Source organism: Monodon monoceros, unplaced genomic scaffold (assembly GCF_005190385.1).
Source record: "Monodon monoceros isolate NGI ecotype Baffin Bay Population unplaced genomic scaffold, NGI_Narwhal_1 Super_Scaffold_4, whole genome shotgun sequence".
NCBI classification, from domain to species: domain Eukaryota; kingdom Metazoa; phylum Chordata; class Mammalia; order Artiodactyla; family Monodontidae; genus Monodon; species Monodon monoceros.
This window is the reverse complement of record NW_021703781.1, coordinates 67,092,447-67,111,865: the sequence shown is the minus strand read 5'-3', so window position 1 is coordinate 67,111,865 and position 19,419 is coordinate 67,092,447. Positions and strand designations below refer to the sequence as shown.

Below are 19,419 nucleotides of genomic sequence, written 5' to 3'. Positions count from 1 at the left end.
TATCTAACTCTCCAAGACCCTTGCAATCACTTGAAAAGACCAGTATCTTTCCACTTCCAGGTATCTATCTTAATAATCCAAAACAAAGAGGAAGTTTTATTCATAAAGATGATCCTTACAAAATCAGTCCTACTAACAAAACTGGTAATAACCTCCAATGACCTCAAATAAGGAAATGGTTAAATCAATATGACATCACATGATATTGCCATTAAAAATAATGTTTATTTCCCTCTTAGAACTGCTTTTGCCGCATCCCACAAATTTTAATATGTTGTATTTGCATTTCATTTGTCTCAAGATATTTTTTGATTTCCCTTTTGTTTTCTTCCTTGACCCACTGATTATTCAGAAGTGTGTTATTTAATATCGTTTTCCTCCTGTAATTGATTTCTAGTTTCATACCATTGTGGTTGGAGAAGATACTTGATATGATTTCAACACTTTAAACATACACAATTATATTGGTCAATTATTCCTCAATAAAGTCTAAAAAAAGAAAAAATCATGTTTACAAATATTTTTAATTAACATGAAAAAATGCTATGTTATGATGTTAAGTAAAAAAAGGATACAATGTACATACATACAGTAAAACAGCTCAACTTAAAAATTCTGCATAGACAAAAAGCTAGGAAGAAATATAACAAAAATGTTAACAGTGATTATTGCTGGAAGGTAGAAAATGTATAAGTTTTACTTTCAACTTTTTTTGTATTTTCTAAATTTTTTCACTGTAATTTTCTAACCTTTAAAGTTAAAAAATAACTTCTAAAATGGTGTATAGGGCTTCCCTAGTGGCGCAGTGGTTGAGAGTCCGCCTGCCGATGCAGGGGACACGGGTTCGTGCCCCAGTCCGGGAAGATCCCACATACTGCGGAGCGGCTGGGCCCGTGAGCCATGGCCGCTGAGCCTGCACATCCGGAGCCTGTGCTCCGCAACGGGAGAGGCCACAACAGTGAGAGGCCCGCGTACCACAAAAAAACAAAAAACAAATAAAATGGTGTATAAAAACTCAATTTCCATTTTAAGCGATTTATAATAGATGGGTATATTAGTTTCCTATTGCTGCTGTAATAAATTACCAACATAGTGGTTTAAAACAAAACAAACTTATTATCCTACAGTTCTAGGGGTCAGGAGTCTGAGGTGGGTTTTACTATGGTAAAAATCAAGGTGTCAGCACCAACTGCATTCTTTTCTGGAGGCCCTAGGGGAGGATCTTTCTCTGGAGCCTTCTTAGAGGAGTTTTCTTGCCTTTGCCAGCTTCTAGAAGCTGTTCATCTTCCTTGGTTCACGGCCCCCTTCCTCATCAAGGCCAGCAATCTCATCACTACGAACTCTGCTTCCACTGCCACATCTTTTTTGACACTCTTCTGCCTCCTCTTCCACTTTTAAAGACCCTTCCGATTACACTGGATCCACCAGGATATTCCAGGGTATCTCTTAAAGTCAACTAATGAACATTAATTCCACGTGCAACTTTAATGCCCCCTCGTCACATAACCTAACATACTCATAGGTTCTGGAGATTAGGACACGGACGTCTTTAGGGGGGCCATTATTCTGCCTATCACAGCAGCACATTTTATCCTCTTTCTTCTTGGATTTATGGTGCTGTGCCTTAGAAAACAGAAGGTTATAATAAATAGGCTTCAACTCTAGAAGAGCTGAACTGGTAAGAATCCCGAAGCCACTTCTAGAACCAATGGCAAAGAATGCTGTGATTGACTGGTAATTTCTGCTATGGACATGGGGAGCAGGGAACAAAGGCAGGAGTGCCAGGTATTTGACATCCCAGGTTAGGACAGAGACTTTAAAACTGAGCAGGTCCAGGTTCAGCTCCTGACCTTGCCACTAACCATGGGACGGACCTCACATACAATAAGTGCTCAATAAATGATTATTATTAGTTATGGTAAGAAACAGTAATTAAGGTATCAGAATTTGCCTATTCAAGTTCTCTAATTCAGGAAAATGAATTTCCATGTGTTTTTTTTCTATTTTAACCTCAGGTAAAGATGTTTTTGTCAACATGCATCAAATAAAATCTGTAATTTCAGAAAATGCAAAATCATAAACTGCTTCTAATTTTCTTGAAAAATACAATTTTATTCACCAATTTTATCCTTTTCTTCTAAGTAAGCATTCATTTCCTTTGGCTAGCTTAGATCAGGTTTGTTTTTATTTGTATCTAATTTTAGCTCTAATAAAATGGATTGGATCATGTAGCACAGTATTTTTTAAAGCATGAGTCACAATCCATTAGGGCAGCATGAAATCAATTTATTGGATTATGATCAACATTTTAAAAAATGGAATACAATAAAATATAAAACACCAGGGCATGGAAAAAGGTAAGTATTGTTCCATAAACGTTTTTTTCTAGTATGTGGGGAAGGGGGAGATAGGGAGAATCCCAACATATGTATTTCTGTGACTGTGGATACAGTTACAAAAAAGTTTCTAAGAACATACCCTGTCCTGTGGATACACACTTTAGCAGTCTATAAAGATAGACTTCAGAACCTCTACTAGATGCAAAAAAAAAAGAAAAGGATGGAAGAAAAAAGGATAAATGACTCCTCTCCCCTCAATGAATTCTATCAATTTTCCTCCACATGCAATAAGACATTCAACTAATGTCCCCAAGACACAGTGACTTCCTCTGAAGAACTATAAGGTTCGCCTTCTCAAGAGAGCTAATGTCAGAGTTAGATTCGATATAGGCAGAACAAAGAGCCATATACCTTGTCAGGAGTCCCCAAGACTATCCCACCCTGGAAGATTCATCCATGGCTAAGATTTACCTACCGTGACATCCTAAGGTTACACAGCTGTATCCTAAGGGTAAAGACACTGGAGAAAACCCATGCTCAGGTTCCTTATTCTCTCTCCCTCTTATGAGGGGGGACGCTTGAGCACATTCCTTCCTCCAACAATCCAACAAGGAATAACATGTGTACAATGTTCCTGCTCAAGAGAGCCCATTAGAAACTCAGCACCCAAAGGTTTTATTGGAGGGGATGAGAGGAATGGTCACCCAGACACCCTCTGCCTGCATGGTGGGACAAAATCCCAGATTCCATGATAGAAGGCAGGCGTTTAGCGTAAACCACACTGTTCACACAAATAGTCAGTGATTTCAGGCCTGCTGTGTTAACTCTTTCCTGCACAGATACAAACCCTTTCTCAAAGTCCATCCAGACATAAAAGTGGCTATTTCTAACAGCCTTCTATACCTTGTGCCAAATGATACAAGGGCTTCTTGAGAAGATGGCACTATAAATCCAGCAGATCTGAAATATTCCAAAGTAGACTGAAAATGGCATGGCCTTAGTTAATTTTATCTGTTCTTAATCAATATTTCTTTCTGATGTAAGTGGCAGTTACATCAAACTTCCATTCGTATCTCTTACCCAGGACTCCTCGGGCTGCACTGTCTAGAGTCCCTCCATGCCCAATTTTCAAAGTCTGCTTTTTCCTCTTGGTCCATTCTGGAGAAGGCATTCCAGCTTCTATAAGAGTAATTGGGATGAAAAACAGGTAAGTACTGAGACAAATGAAGTAGAATCTCCATAAATACGGGATGAGGCAGTGTGGATGGAGTACTCAAGACAAATAAAAAGTACTGTACAAACTTAATATGTTAAGATTATGACGATATTACTAACAAAGAACAGACTTTAAAATGTACAGACGCTCCCTAAATTACAAAGAAATGGTATTCCCAAATTAGTTGTCTAGAAACTAGAATTCATTTTCCAAGGGAAAAAAATTTTTTTTTAAAGTGGGTAAATATCCACACGAACCCACAAAGATCTAGTAAATTCCTGGTAGCAGTGGGCTGGTAGATAGAGAATGATGAAAAGAAGTTAGTTTTTACATAGGCAGCTAGCTTTTAAAGTCCTCATTTTCATTTCTGAAATCTCGTTTGCTCCCTGGTGCTCTTTGCTGGTCTCTCCAGCTACCTAAATGTTGGGAGTACATCTCATACAGGGTTACTTCTGAGGACACTAAGTTCCCAAACTATCTGTAGGTCTGTCCTCCTCTCCTAATCAAAACTCTCAATTCCTTAAAGAAGCTAATCTCAACAAAAGGTTATGTGGGAAGAGGGTAACAGTTTAAGTTGCCACTTATACTCCAAAGCATTTAGATATTAAAAAAGAAAGGAAAAAAAAAAGCCAACCTGGCCTATCTCATATTCCTATTGTAAAAAATAAAATGAAATAATGCGATCTGAATGTGCTTTGGAAACTCGAAGCACTATACAATATGCTGTTATGATCATCAAGCTCACCATCACGGCATATAACATTATACGGAGAGAATACTGGCTACTAGGCTTCAAATGAGAAAGCAGAGAACGGCAGGAAGAGCTCTATTGATCTGTACCCCTCCAAACCCATCAAACCTTCCTCATTACCACTGACCCACAGAAGATGGAAAATAGAGTAAAAGAAAATGAAAAGAGAGGACAGAGACAGGAAAGGAGGGAAGGCAGAGGAACAGTGAAGAAGCCAGATTAAATGGCCCAAAGGATAAGTTGGGTTGTAATTACCACCTTACTGAGTCAGAACTCAGTCTGGAACACAGTCCTATTGTCACTCTCTGATTACAACATCACCCCGCTTGGAAGGACATGACCATATGCTTTAACATACATCTGTAAGGCGAGGCCTAGGCTTCAAACCCTTCACTTTCACTTGTAACCCATTATGGATCTCTTGTACTGTATGCATAGAAATATTTTGGGGAACTCTTTGTATTTTTAACTTGATGGTCCTTGGAGTGTAGAGGCCCTAAAATTTACTGTCTTCCCTTTGTGCCCAAATTTACCTCTTTCAAGTTTGAAGACACACCATCTCTACTATATTGGAATTTGGTTCACCCCATTGGTACCATTCATGGATGAATATTTATTAAAATCTTTTCTAGCTATAAAATTCTGATATGTTTTAGTCCTTGAAGGATTCAAAAAGACGGAAGAGCAGAGATTTTAGTACGACATGAATCAATGAAAGGAAAGGCAAGGAATGTTAGTACAGAGCATGACAACTGGCTGTGGCCTAAATCAGCGGTTGTCAAACCTGGCTGGCATTAGAATGTCTTGCCCTGGAATCTGTATTTTTAAGAGAACCTTCCCAGACAATTCTGCCAGCCAGTTAGAATGGCATTTGGGAAGCCCTGGTCTGGCTAACATAAATATAGAATAGGCCAATCACAAGCAATATAGAAATGGAGAGTAATGAGAATGTCTACTTCTGAGTGAGTGGCTTCCAGAAGATGGTCCAGCAACAGCCTTGAAACAATCAATTTTAACTAAGTTTCAAGAGGAATTTCAGTTCTTGATAGGCAGATTAACCAGAAGGCCAGGATATGGCTTTAATCCTATCAGAAACTTGTCTGAAACAAAGAATGATAATCATTACCTTGAGGATCAAAAAAGCCTTAGCTTAGCTAACAAATCAGGCCAAATGAAAGCAAGTCTATGAAGGAAACAACTTCATGATGACACCACAAAGCTTGTCCTTGATGTAATTCCTTCCTTCAGCATCCCGTATATGACCCATCCTTACAGGTAACAAAGTATAATGAAAGTATAACAAAAGAATAAGCAGATGTAACATAGGTATTAAACATCTTCAGGAATGTACCTTTGCCAATAAACATTTGAATCTGTATTGTGTCAGTTTTAATTAACAAATTCCTACCAGAATATTTGCTTTTGCAGTAAAAAGGGCGGGGGAGGCAGTAACATTTGCCAGGGGACACTAAACAAAGAAGAAATTTCCTGTACTGATTTCATGGAAAAATAAGCCAGGGCCAAACTCTGGAGGGCCTTGAAAACCCAGTTAAATAGTTTTATCACCAAAGCTTGCAGAAATTACTGCTATGAGCTTAGCAAGACACAGTGTCTTTCACCCTCACCTCTCCATAGGTTAGCACAGGTCTGGCTTATTGCAAGATCCAAAAAAATCCAAGGTTCCTTGATTCCATTGTCTGAAATGATCTACTGGACTGATGAACTGAGAGATTCTTCAGGCTTTTCTAATCTTCTCCCAGTGTATATGAGGAAACAAACAAACAAAAAGAGTGCTCTTAGAAGTGACCAAGTTATATTTAGTGTTCGTCAAAACGTGGTCCATTAACTACTTATACCAGAATCACCCGGAGCAACAGTTTAAAAATGCAGTTTCCTAAAAATACCCCATATCCTCAGAATCACAGTCTCTGAGTGGGGCAAGGATTAGGAATCTGCATTTGTACAAGGGACTCTAAATAATTCTTATGCCCACTATATGAAAACCACTGTGTTGAGTCTTGGTTAACTAAGTAACATCCGCATTTCCAACATATTTTTAGGAATGCAACTTTGGGGTGTAGAGAGCCAGTGATTCCGTTGGGTAGAGTTTATCTACGTGAGCCAAACAAAAGGTTTCTGAGGGATCAGATTGTAGAAAACTCGTCTGCAGGCCCAAGAGCCGAGGTTTATTTGTGGATGTGTGGGTTCTGCTTTTTGTTTTTTTTCCCTTGAGAACGACAACTGCCAACTAGGCTACAGGAGTTCACGTCAGGACAAGTCCAAGCCGGAGATGCCCCAGATTTCTATCCAGAGCTTACACTGTGGCCGTTCTCCCTTTCCCTTCCTCTTATCTCTTGAGCCACGAGAGCGCGAAAAGGCCAGTGTGCTCTGTGCGGCTTCCGCTCTCACGGCGACCGCCTCGCCTCGGCCTGGTCCCCACCCGGCTGCAGTACCTGCCAGCAGCTTCTCCTTCAGCCGATTCAGCAGCTCGGCTGAAGTGGGCCCTTTGGGCTTGTGCACGGCGAACACGCCGCTCAGGGACAGCAGCTTAGTAGCCAACGCGGGCTTGGAGACCCTGGCTTCGGATCCGGTCCTGGCCGCAACCGCCGCGGCTGCAGCCATCGCTGAGGATGTGGCGGCCGTGGCTGCAGCCATTCCTGCACTTTCGGGGACTGGGGTTGTATCTGGTTTCAAGGATGACGACGATACCACCGCCGCCTCAGCAGCTGCCATACTTTTGTAGCCCAGACCTGTTTTGTTTCGTGGAGTCGCACGCTAATGACGCAAAAGGAGTGCACCCAACAACCCCCAGTCTTTCCCCTTGCTTCGAAGCTGCCCGGGCGGGGTGGGATCGCAAGGGCTTGTGGGGATTGTAGTCCATGGCTTTCCCGTGCTGGCCGAGAGTCGCTGAGTCTTCCGAGGGCTCTGATGGAGTAGTTTTTCTCTTGTAATACTGCCTGCTTCTTAGGTGGGGTTAGTTCGGTGCCGCAGGTGTAATTTGGGGTTGCCGAACCCAAACACCAAGTCTGTGTATATTTTCGGCGAGAAATCTCTTCACAACTCTCCCCCCCGCCCCCTTCAAGAATTAAGCAGAAGTCAGCAACCAAGAATAGAAAACTTAAAATGCTGACTTCCGCTGCAGCTTGTGAAGAACCACGGCTCCCATGGTTCACTGCTTTATTCAATTTATTGTGTTCTTGGATTCATGGTTCAGAATTAAAATACACCTGAATGTAATCTCAGAGCAAAGAACATGTTTACCTTGTTCACTGCTGTATTCCAGTGCCTCACACATAGCAGGCACTTAAATATTTGGGAACAGATAAATGGATACGAGTTCTTCAAATTCCTGAAAGAAACCTCTAGGCCAAGCCAGTGCTAAATCACATAGGCTTATTTTGATGCCCTTCATGCACTCCTTTCCATCCCCCAAACCCCACAACTCACATGTAATTCTTAAGGATTCTAAGATATTTAATACTAAGTCTTCTGTGGATTGCATCCTTTAGTAACACATTGCTTAGGCATTATTGCAGTTCATAAAATTAAACTTTACTTTAGATTTGAGACCTCTCTGGAAGTTATTCACTCCCCAACAAAATTCAGGAACACTGTTCTGATCCTGGCACAAAGCAAAGTGGAGAAAAATTCTTCATCTTACTTCTGCATCAGATATATTAAATGGTATTACAAGTGTTGTGAGACAGATAAAATTTGTCTTCATTGTTCCTACAAATTTCCTTACAGCCACCCTTTCTCCTCATCATCCTTTTTCACATTTATGTCTATTATCCTAATGATGCCTCTCAGCTACTCACAATCACCAATTATGGGATCCCATTTGAACTTGCCGCATTCATTCAAGAAAAACGAGAAAACGTTTTAAATACAATAATTATTTCTTCCTATATTTCCACCCTTCTCTGCCTCAGTCAGATCACCGGACTCTTATGAATTCTATGGGGTGCACAACAACGTAAATGTACTTAATGCAACATAACTGTACACTTTAAAATGGTTAAAATTTTATGTGATGTATAATATACCACAAAAAGAAAGAAAAAAAACCCAGCATCTGTGGAGGAGTGAGAAAGGGAGGGAGAGTTTTTGTAGGGTGGAAAGCTGAAATTCCTAGAAGCAGTTTACTTACTCTTGTGGTCTATTATAAAAACCTAAGCTAACTGAAAACATTATGCACAGGATGCCTTGGAGGCCAGAAGAGAAGAGAATTGTTTTGAGAATCAGGAGAGAGAAACTGAAAGATTGACAGGTCCCATGATTCGTGAATACCTGAGCCTGCTTCAGGATTTTCCCTTCTCCAGGAAGGTGGCTTGGCTTCAGAGGGGATGGCTACACCCTAGGGAGCAAAGCGTCCTTTAGCCTTGGTAAGATTTCTGTGCTCTCCTCTTGGCAGAGAAAGTTTAAAGCAGGCTTGAACAGTGATGACTTGGAAATTAGAGAGCCTTTTCCCAGTTGTCTAGACATCAGTAAGCTTCCCTAATTCTGTCGTGACTCCGATGGGGGGAGTGGGGGGAGGGCATAACTAGGGGTGAAAAAATAACGCTTTCATTTGAATTTTCCACAAGCCCATTGCAGAATCAGAGCTCATCTGATTAATAGAAAACAAAGAAATAAGTATTTCTTGTACATTTTATTTCCTGGATGCTAGGGAACAGCAAAATTAATTCAACTCTGCTATCAAATCTATATTATTGGCATCAGAAGCATCAAGTTCTAATTTTCTGAGGTAACCAACATCTCCCACGTTGGGCAAGCCTTGCATTTATAAGTTATCTTAATATATGTGTGAGTTAGGATTCTTTGGTTGGGAGTGACCGAAACTGATTCATATCAGCTTAGAATTTATCAGAAGGATTCTTTTTAAAAAGGGTTTATCAGAAGTGTACTGGAATATTATGCAGAACCTGGGAAGTTCTCTCTTTTTCTCCCTCTCTCCCCACATCCTCCTTTCATGCTACTCTCTTGTGTCTTTTTCGTTCTTCTCTTTTGCTTCTAACAGGCTTTTTTTCTACTTACTCCTTACTCCACATTCTTGGTTTAGACCATCCTGTTTTGATCCAATTCCAAAAATATCCTGGATGAAGCCACTCCTGGCCACCTAATGAACATAGCACTTCACTAATTTCATTCCTCAACCACAGCACTTTCCTTGATTATTTTCCTGCTTGATTTTTCTCCATAGCGTGTTTCATGTGACATACCAAATATTTACTTATTTTGCTTAATGTCTTATTTCCTCCATCAGAATGTAAGCTCTGTGAGGAATTTTTGTATGCTTTAGTCGCTGCTATATCTCCAGGACCTGGAATAGTGTCAGATATAGCACTCAATAAATAGTAGTTGAATAAAGGAATGAATAAACATGGCAGCTCCAGCAGAAACCACGTAGATAGAGGGGAATAGCGCCAGTTCCCGGAAAAGTAGAGTGCTGGACACGTAAAATATGTATATTCCCAGTGTAGCTTATCTCATGTGGCCTCAAATGTTTTTATCTCCATTTTATTTGTATGGAACTGAAGCAAAGAAAAAATAAGACTACCTACTGCTATGTAAAACTTCAGCTTTCTAGACTAGCTTCCATGCTGTCCTCAACTACCCATGTGCCTCCAAAGATTGTTAATTAATGGGAATCAAAAATTGATAAGACTTTCAGGTTTTATTCCAAATCTGTCACTGGCTTCCCCATGGTTGTATCACTGGGGCACTTCTCTGGTCCTTGCTATAGGTATGTGTGCCTGGGAGAGCTGCTCTTTACAAAGGCTTCTCCAACTGTTGCTCATCTGTGCAACTTTCTATAGATGACAGAATCATAGAAAATAGTGCTTGATGGGGACTTCCCTGGCGGCGCAGTAGTTAAGAATCCGCCTGCCAATGCAGGGGACACAGGTTCGAGCCCTGGTCCGGGAAGATCCCACATGCCACGGAGCAACTAAGCCCGTGCACCACAACTACTGAGCCTGCACTCTAGAGCCTGCGAGCCACAACTACTGAAGTCCAGGCACCTAGAGCTTGTGCTCCGCAACAAGAGAAGCCACCAAAATGAGAAGCCCACGCACCACAACCAAGAGTAGCCCCCACTCACCACAACTAGAGAAAGCCTGTGCGCAGCAACGAAGACCCATTGCAGCCAAAAATAAATTAATTAATTAAAACAAAACAACAAGGCAATCTGATAAACTATCCCTATGAAGGTATGATGTTGAATCAAATAAAACTACTACTTGTGTATGTCAAAATGTTTGAATATCAGCAATTTCAATCTAATATTAACACCTGATAATAATTTTACGTGTCATTTCTCTAGGGGTATTTCCATTTTAGTGGAGGAATCCAAGAGACAAGAGACAACATTTCAGATCAGGAAAGGCAGATACTTGTGAACATGGAAACATTCAGATGCTTGCCGAATTACACCATACCCAACCTACACTTTCTTGACAGTTTGTTCCATTAAGCTGTACCAATATGTCTTTATGGCATTGTCAACTCGTACCCATTCAAATAAATTAATGTTCCCATCTCAGCTGACTCATTTGGCAGTAAAAGCTAGTTCACATGCCAATGCATTAGCTGGCTCACATGACCTCTCTATGAAAAAAAGCACATTTTCACAGTAATAAGCAAAAAGGAGCAGTATGCCCTCCCTTGCCCAATGTAGTAGCTCAGGTTAAACAAATGTGAAAAGTTTTAAGGGGCAAAGAGATGGAAAAGAGGAGATACAATGAAGAAAGACCTGGAACAATACAGACGTTTTACAATGTATAAAATAAGAGTGCTTGACATTTTGTGTTTTTAGGTCTATAAAGAGATGATTGTAATTACTCCTGAGCTCTCAGAATGTTTATTCAAAGAGCACAATTGATTCCCTACAATGTACACAATGTTATCGAGATACATTAAGGACATTTAATAAACTCTGAAATTAAATCAATATATACAATTATAAATATTAAATTTGTATTAAAGGGCATGAATAATATAAATATTGATAGTTTAATACAAACTACATATACGTGATTATATATATTAGGTAAATTACAAATACAAAAGAACAGATTACTCTGTGATTGATCAAATGTTGCCTTTAATGCTGCCAAAGCGACACAGTAGATCTGATTGTTTTTATTTTATTTAGCATTCATTTGTACCACAAATATTTATCATGCACATGCTCTGTGATAGCCACGTGAAATAACTTTCATATTGACCACTGCTGCAAATAAAGTCATTTATAAACAGCCTGTAGAAAGTGTTATCAGTACCTGTTTTTAAGTAGGCTCTGAGGATTTGGAATATTTAAAACCATTCTATATTCACATTCCAAAGATAATGTACAAATTGTCTTCATTGATTAATCTATGGTATCATAAGTTGGGGAAATGTCGTTCTGTGACTTCAGTTTTCTTTAAACGTTTAATAATGTTCTCCACTTGAGGAAGGGTTTAAGGCTGGACTCAGAGACAGAGGTGATGGATGTTTCCCTGACTTCAGTTTTCTTTAAACATTTACTAATGTTCTCCACTTGAGGAAGGGTTTAAGGCTGGACTCAGAGACAGAGGTGATGGATGTTTCCCATTACCAGGTTGAAAGAAAAGCTTCTTACTTAGCATGGACTATGCCTAGAGGCTAGCAGAAGAAGAAAGCTTTGCCTGGTCATTAGTTATCTCAAAACTCCTGAAGACTTCAACCTCTTCTATTACTACTTAATTGAATTTAGAAAATTATGATCTTCCTTTTGAATATTTTACAGGTTTTTAAATGTACGATTGATTTTTATTTTTTGGCCTGGAGAATATTTGGGTGTGTTCATTCTAATCTGTGATTTGCTATCTATTCCACAATTTAAAAAACATCTGAATGTTTTGGCTACGTTAGAAAATAAAAGTATGCTCTCATATTTTGGAGCTAAGGCACATCTGCATAAGTTTCTTGATTATGTAGATATACCTTGGCTCCAAAAATGTCTGATTCTTGGGATTAGCCTTACGTATGAAAAGCTATTTTGGAAAAAGCAAAGCTTGAGTATGAAATTCCAAAATTACTTTTTACTACTTAACATTGGATAACATATAGTATATTATACATTTATTATTGTGAAATAAAATTCATATTTTATGACAAGACAAGAAAAATTTAAACATGAAAAAATGTTGTCTTCCTTTTGACCTCTTTTCCCACTATTGTACATTGTGTATCTGCCTTATGTATTGACCAACCTTCCAATCAGCAAAAATGCCTGCTCAACCATAAAGAGAAATATATTCCTAGCATCAACAAGGCAACTCCTTAAAAGAGAACATTCCTTCTTGATCTTGTAAGGGGCCATGATGACCCATGACCCACTACTCACTAGATTGTGTAAACATTCAATAATACATCATTTAACGTACAGCCCTCTGTCTCATAAACTTATATAACTGTGCCTTGGCCCCTAACCGGTGGAAACGTTCTCAGAACTTTCTGAGAGGCTGTTCCCGGGTTATAGTCCTCAATTTGGCTCAAATAAAATATTCCGGGCTTCCCTGGTGGTGCAGTGGTAGAGAGTCCGCCTGCCGATGCAGGGGACACGGGTTTGTGCCCCGGTCCGGGAAGATCCCACATGCCGCGGAGCGGCTGGGCCCGTGAGCCATGGCCGCTGAGCCTGCGCGTCCGGAGCCTGTGCTCCGCAACAGGAGAGGCCACAACAGTGAGAGGTCCACGTACCTCAAAAAAAAAAAAAAAAATTCCATTTCATGAACTTATTTTCAAAACAGAAACAGACTCACAGACATAGAAAACAAACTTAGGGTTACCAAAGGGAAAAGGTGGGGGGGAGGGATAAATTAGGAATTTGGGAGTAACATATATACACTATCGCACATAAAATAGACAACCTACAAGGACCTACTGCGAAACACAGGGAAGTATACTTAATATTTTGTAATAACCTATATGGGAAAGAATCTGAAAAAGTATATATATATTCATATATATATATACATATATATATGTGTGAATCACTTAGCTGTACACCTGAAACTAACACATTGTAAATCAACTATACTTCAATAAAAATAAATAAAAGAGAGTAAATCCTAAGAGCTCTTATCACAAGGAGAAAACTTTTTTCTATATTCTTTTCTTCTTTTTTTTATTGTATCTATATGAGAAGAGATATGCCAGCTGAAACTATTGTGGTAATCATTTCACAGTATATATAAATCAAACCATCATGCTGTATGCCTTAAACTTATACAGTGATGTAAGTAAACTATTTCTCAATAAAACTGGAAAAATTTGCACTTCTAAAAAATTTTTTTCCATTTCTTTCTAAGATCGACTGATTAATTTTTCATTGACAATACCCTACAGACTTTATAGTAGGGATCTCCAAAATAAGTTCTGACATGCATCTAAATCCATAATGGACATAATTTTTTTTTCTTTTCTCTATTTTCTATTCTACTCTCCCACTTTGAGTAAGCACTAATTCACCATGAATACTCTGGTCATCTTCCCCAGAAATAAAATTAATGTCTACTTCACAGAGTTTCTGAAAGTGTCACTGGCAAAGCCCACTGGGGTGGAGAATAAGATGGAATCTAGGTTATAAGATAAGGTCTAACCTCTTCTTTTGTGCTTAGTCTAGTTTCAGTTGCCTACAGGGGGCACGTGCAGAGGCCTTGCACCTAACACGTGGAATCAGCCTTCTCAACACAGAACCGCTGCACCTGGCACGTGACTTGGTGGGCCGTGTGCAGAAGCGGTGCACCCGACACCTCAATTCACCATGACAACAGCATGCGGTGTGCAGAGATGCTGCCCCTGGCGTGCAACCTGGAGCCCTAAGCAACATACCTGCACCTACCAACAAGAGCCCTGTCTCTTACTCCACAGGTGAGATCCCCAAAAAGCAGCCCCACCCAAGGCCTGTCCAGGAGAGGGTGTGCTCTGGAACTAGGGCTTGCATCTCTCCATTTTTTGATCAAAGAATAAAACGTGCCTTTGCTTCTGGTACTACGTGGTCTTGTTCTGAGCTGAACGACACCGGGTAGCAGGACTGTTCCTGGAGGCTGACTCTGAAGGGTCAGTAACAAAAGGGAAGAAAACAATTTTCTCTCAGTTTAGTTAAGATCATACTCAAACTCAATGCTGCTGGGCCTTGATCTGTTTCTTAAACTATAGGATGGGAACTTCAAGTTTATAAATGGCTTGTGAATTAACCCTGACATCTCAGGTAATGTTCGAACTGACTTATTTTAGCCTATCTTGCTAAAGGTTATATCTCACCTGTAGGGGAGGAAAAAGTTTTTCTTCACTCTCTTAGGTTCCCTGGCTGACCCTGGAAATTAAACTGACAAAGACAGATTAACAGGTGAAAAGCGTACAAATTTTATTAAATTTTTACATGTATGTGGGAGCCTTCACAAGAGAGTGAAGACCTGAAGAAGTGACCAGAGCAGGAAGTTTTTATACATTTTAGACAAAGAAGCAATGAATTTATGAAGAATTGACAAGACAAAGGGATTTGGGCTTGGGGCGGCAAATGGTGAGGAGGTAACTAGTAAGGATTAGTTTAACCAGGTTTGTTTTGTACAGATTTCTAGGCCCCAAATTCTAGGCTCTAGCGGTAAGAAAGTCTTCCTTCCTCCTGATACAGGGAGGGTACCTTTCACCTGGGAGATTTTATCTCCCGCTTTCAGGGAAGAAAAACAAGGCAGGAAGGTCAGAGTGACCTTCCTGCTTCTGCTGTTTTCTCCAACTCCTTCAGCTTAAGATATTCCATATGCCAAGGGGGCATATTTTGGAGTAGCATGTCCTGAATCCCATTACACCCAACAAATTTATCTTTGATAATAAATAACTCTTCCAGGGGAACATCTCTCTCTATCTTTCTCTTTCTCTCTAATATATATAGTTTTTAGAATAATATTGAGATCCTGCTATCTATCTTACAAAATAAATATTCCATATTATATCAGAAAGCTGGGGCACTTATGGTATTCATAAAGCTGCCAGTCTGTGTAATTCATCAAATAGAGGAGCAACCACATATATGAAATTTTAATCTTGATTCATTTCAGAGTTTAGAACAAGCCAGCTTGTTTTATTAAACATATGTATCTAATATTTATGTATTTCATGTGCCTAAATTCTATTTTCTTATTACTATGAAGGAATATATTTTTTTAAAGACCTTTTTTTTAGTTTACTTATTTATTTGGTTGTGCTGCATCTTAGTTGCGGCAGGCGGGCTCCTTAGTTGCGGCTCGCAGTCTCCTTTGTTGTGGCATGCAAACTCTTAGTTGCGGCATGCATGTGGGATCTAGTTCCCTCACCAGGGATCGAACCTGGGACCCCTGCTTTGGTAGTGCGGAGTCTTAACCACTGGACCACCAGGGAAGTCCCTATGAAGGCATATTTCATTCACACTCCAACATATAACAGATAGGGATGCCAGGCAAGAATTTTTAGACATGGTGTCATTTTATTGAGAGATACTTTCTTTCCTGACAAATGGCTTTGAAAGCAGCTGTGAGCCTCCCCCTTCCCTCATCTCCCCCACCTCACGGAGTTTGTCGGTGCACCTTTATAACCTGCCTGAAGAGAATTATAATCTGCAGTGTGACTTTGCCAGCCATTAATCTTCCTCCCGTTTTAGGGTCTGAAAGGAGAAATCCCTAGAGCATGTTTTCCCCTGGCCTCCCAGTCATCCCGTTAGCTTCTGCAGTCACAGATAAAAGAGCAGTCTTGCGCTCTCACAGCAGATCTCTGGGGGCAGAGACAGCCACAGAGCTCTATTCCTTAGATTTTTCCATGAAGGATTCATGCTTGTCACCAACCAGCAAAAAACCAACCCTATCAACTTCAGTTAAGGCGTCACTATAAGCAGAAGATGTTTTCATGGCCAGGACACAGCTCTGAAAATAAGGAAATGACACATGCAGTTGAAACCTTAAATATATTTTCATTCAGGGTGTGGGGAAAGATATCTTTTAAAAGCTTTCATAAAATAACATTTTCTGCCACCAGCAGCATTTTATCACCAGTTGCAATAACCAGTTCCTTAAATGCATGTCTTCCCTTGGAAGTCATGAATAAGCCAATTCTGATTCCTGGGTACATAAATTGTCCAGGATGTTTCTTCCAAGTACCAAATTATATGTCTATCTTCTGCCCACAGAAGAGCCCTGAGCTTATCTTACAGCCTTGTATTATTCACTGAAATGCTCCAGCGAGGTAGGGTAAAGAGCACCGCTCTCAATCAACACAGTCTGTAAATCACACCATTTAAAAGCATCTTCAACAACTGTCACTAAGTCCTGTGATCAAAATTACTGGAAGGTTCACTGATATATCCACACTTAATTCTTTTTTCACCAAGCACTATGAATTAAAACTCAGGAGAAACTTTACCTCATGGGTCACTGGTCACTAATTGTTCCATTTAACATTCATCAAGCACCTCCTGAAACTCCCTTTGTTCCAGGCACCAAGCCAGAGAAGCTCGGAGCAGATGTGCTCCCTCGAGTGGCTCAGTGCTCCCATATCCCCCAGAAACAGATCCAGTAATCAGTTAGCAGTCTATCGGTGCAGGAAGGAGAAAAAATCTATTTCTGGGTGTCCTAGTGGCGTTTCCAGAAAAATCATATTGATAGCCAGCTAACATGACTTAAATTTTACATATTCGGAATGACCTAAAGCAGTGCTTCTCAAACTATTTGTGGACTAGTTTTTTTAAATGCCCAATTCATGCGGACTGATATTTTTGTAAAATATAATAAAAAGGAACTACTAGAAAAATTAAATTTTAAAAATCCCCAAAATATAATGCCATGTGGTTTATTTTTTTTATTCTAATTATTATATGTTATTGTGTATTATTACATAATTACTCTGTCAAATTGCTATAAAAGTTCCTAAATGCTTAGTTTCAATTTCTGTATTTAGCTCATCACAGACTGATAATATTTACATCACCTGCTTGCACTGGTCTGTGAATCAGGCTTGAAGTATCACTGACCTAAATCATAGCCTTTGTGCTTTAAATATCCTTATGTGTTTTAAATGTGAGCCTTTATGAATTATAATCAAATGAGACGTAAGCATTTTCAGAGAAACCTCAGAAGGGTAGAAATCGCTCTTCAGTGCAGTGGTAAATATCTTCCAATGTGGAGCTTATCTTTTGTTTTCTAGGAACAGAAGATTGTTATGGAATAAAGATTGGTTTTGGATCCAAATGGGTCTGGGTTTGAATCCCAAATCTATCATTTACTAGCTGTGTGACCTTTGGCAAACTAATTAACTGTTCTAAGCTTCTTTTCTATCTGTCAAATCGGGTGGGCAAATGACTTCCTCTCGAGATTGTTGTAAAGATTAAATAAAACAATGGATAGAATGCATCTGGAAGGAAGCAAATGTGCAATAAACGAAGCTAACATTATTATAAATGGTTGCTTACTAAACTGGGAGCTCCTTTGAAGCAGGTTGGAGGAAAAAGCACAGCTCTTAGCTCGGCAGCCAGCAATAAATGCTTCTGGGTGTGAATAGAAAGGGAAAGGAAAGGAAAGTGAGCTCAAGGGAAAGAAGGAAAAGGGAAGAAACAAGAAAGCAAAGGAGGAAGGGAATGCTAGTAGTGGTAAATCAAAGATTTTCTTCCTTTAATGAGTTTCAGAAAGTGCTTCCTTATAATTTGCAGAAATTGGAATGGATGAGACGTAAATTCCTTGGTTAGCTGCCAATGAGGGTTCAAAGTAGGGTCACTATTTTTAATCTGGCATTGGACACGCACTTGGGCTAATCCACATGCAGCCATGGAACAATCCATCAATCAGTGGTATTTATTGAGCAAGGTACCCAGCATTCTGCTAGGCATACAGAGCATGAGGTTGGATGACCTTGGGACACACCTATTTAATTGGGGGTGGGGGGACAATTACATAACTCGATATCATCTTGAAAATTAGAAATTGTCCATAGCTCCAAAAAGACATATGTAGCAGTTTTTTATGAACAAATAAAGTGTCTCAGTGGTTTTTAATGTGTAAGTGAAATTGGGTATCATTATTCAGAAGGTTGACCTAGTGGAGCAGAGTTTGCTTCACAGACAGAAGTGGCAGTGTAGGCTGAGGTTATTTATAACCTGCCACCATTTCAGCACTGCTGATGGAAGCTGCAGAGTACTATTTCATTTTGCAGATGACGTCAATCATTTTGGTGTGTGTTCTTGGAACGTGGTCTTTTCTAAAATGTAGTAACTGGCCTCAGCTGTGATAGGAATGATATTGGTCTCCGGCCTTTCGCGATTACAGTAATAAAACCTGCAACAGGGTATTAGTGTTCAATGATTCATTTTAAGACTACAGCCTTTTCTTCACTCTTCTTTTGTAGGCAAGAGTTGCCTTTGGAGAAACTACGTTTTGTTCCTCCAAAGAAAGAGTCACCATTTTCAATATTTCCCTAGAAGTCTGTAACACAATGTACATTTTCTCGTACATACAAGACAAGCCTTTCTGTGATTCAGTACTTAACTTGGTACTTCTGGTAAGAGAAAGATTTTAGTTTGTACTGAGGCTAAACTAAAATATTCACTTATCAGTAATACTGCAATGCTCTATGCTGTGAGAATATTTAGTATGGTAATTACTTCTCTGATACAATTGATAATGGCTGCTTTGTTCTGAAATAATTCTCTTTTATTTCTAGGGATGAGTAAAGGAAAATATGTAGGCCTTCCAGGGCACTAAGGAATCAGTCTCCATTCCTACAAGGAATTCTAAGTTTCATCATATTGAGTTTACAAAGTTCTTTAGTTTCCTTTAAATTTATTTTTTAAAAAATAATTCTTCAATTGGATAAATCCTTCCAAACTAAATCCAAAATGATAAGCTCTAGAAGCTGGTAAACAGCAAGGTCTTTAATAAAGGCCTTTTTCCCTTCAATGCGTTAAACATTTGTAAGCATCAGGGTCTATGTGTATAATTAGTAATGTACAATGTAATATCTCATCTTGAATATCTGCGTAGTTCAGCCCATTATGAAAAGATAGCAGGCAGATCCTGACATTGGAAGAATCAGACCGCTCAGGGAAAAATGAATGAAATATATTTTAC

At 39.5% G+C, this 19,419-nt stretch overlaps 1 protein-coding gene and 1 non-coding gene across 5 annotated transcripts in view; both read right to left on the bottom strand.

Moving 5' to 3' along the window:
• TRUB1 (TruB pseudouridine synthase family member 1) overlaps positions 1–7,056 on the bottom strand; it is a 58,680-nt gene extending 51,624 nt beyond the window's left edge. For 3 of the 4 annotated variants that reach the window (XR_003797110.1, XR_003797111.1, XM_029245873.1), the window contains exons 1-2: positions 6,760–7,046; positions 3,420–3,518 (exon numbers count right to left, since the gene is read on the bottom strand). Coding sequence is in view for 2 of the 4 variants with exons in the window: in XM_029245873.1 (XP_029101706.1) it covers positions 3,420–3,518; positions 6,760–7,039 (379 nt within the window). In the remaining 2 variants the exon portion in view is untranslated. Of the gene's footprint in view, positions 1–3,419; positions 3,519–6,759 lie in introns of all 4 variants that reach the window. The other variant, XM_029245875.1, reaches the window with a different exon arrangement.
• An 8,580-nt stretch (positions 7,057–15,636) lies between these two features.
• TRNAG-ACC lies at positions 15,637–15,709 on the bottom strand. The gene has a single exon. It is a non-coding gene; the product is annotated as a tRNA-Gly (tRNA).
• Between the last annotated feature and the right edge of the window lie 3,710 nt (positions 15,710–19,419).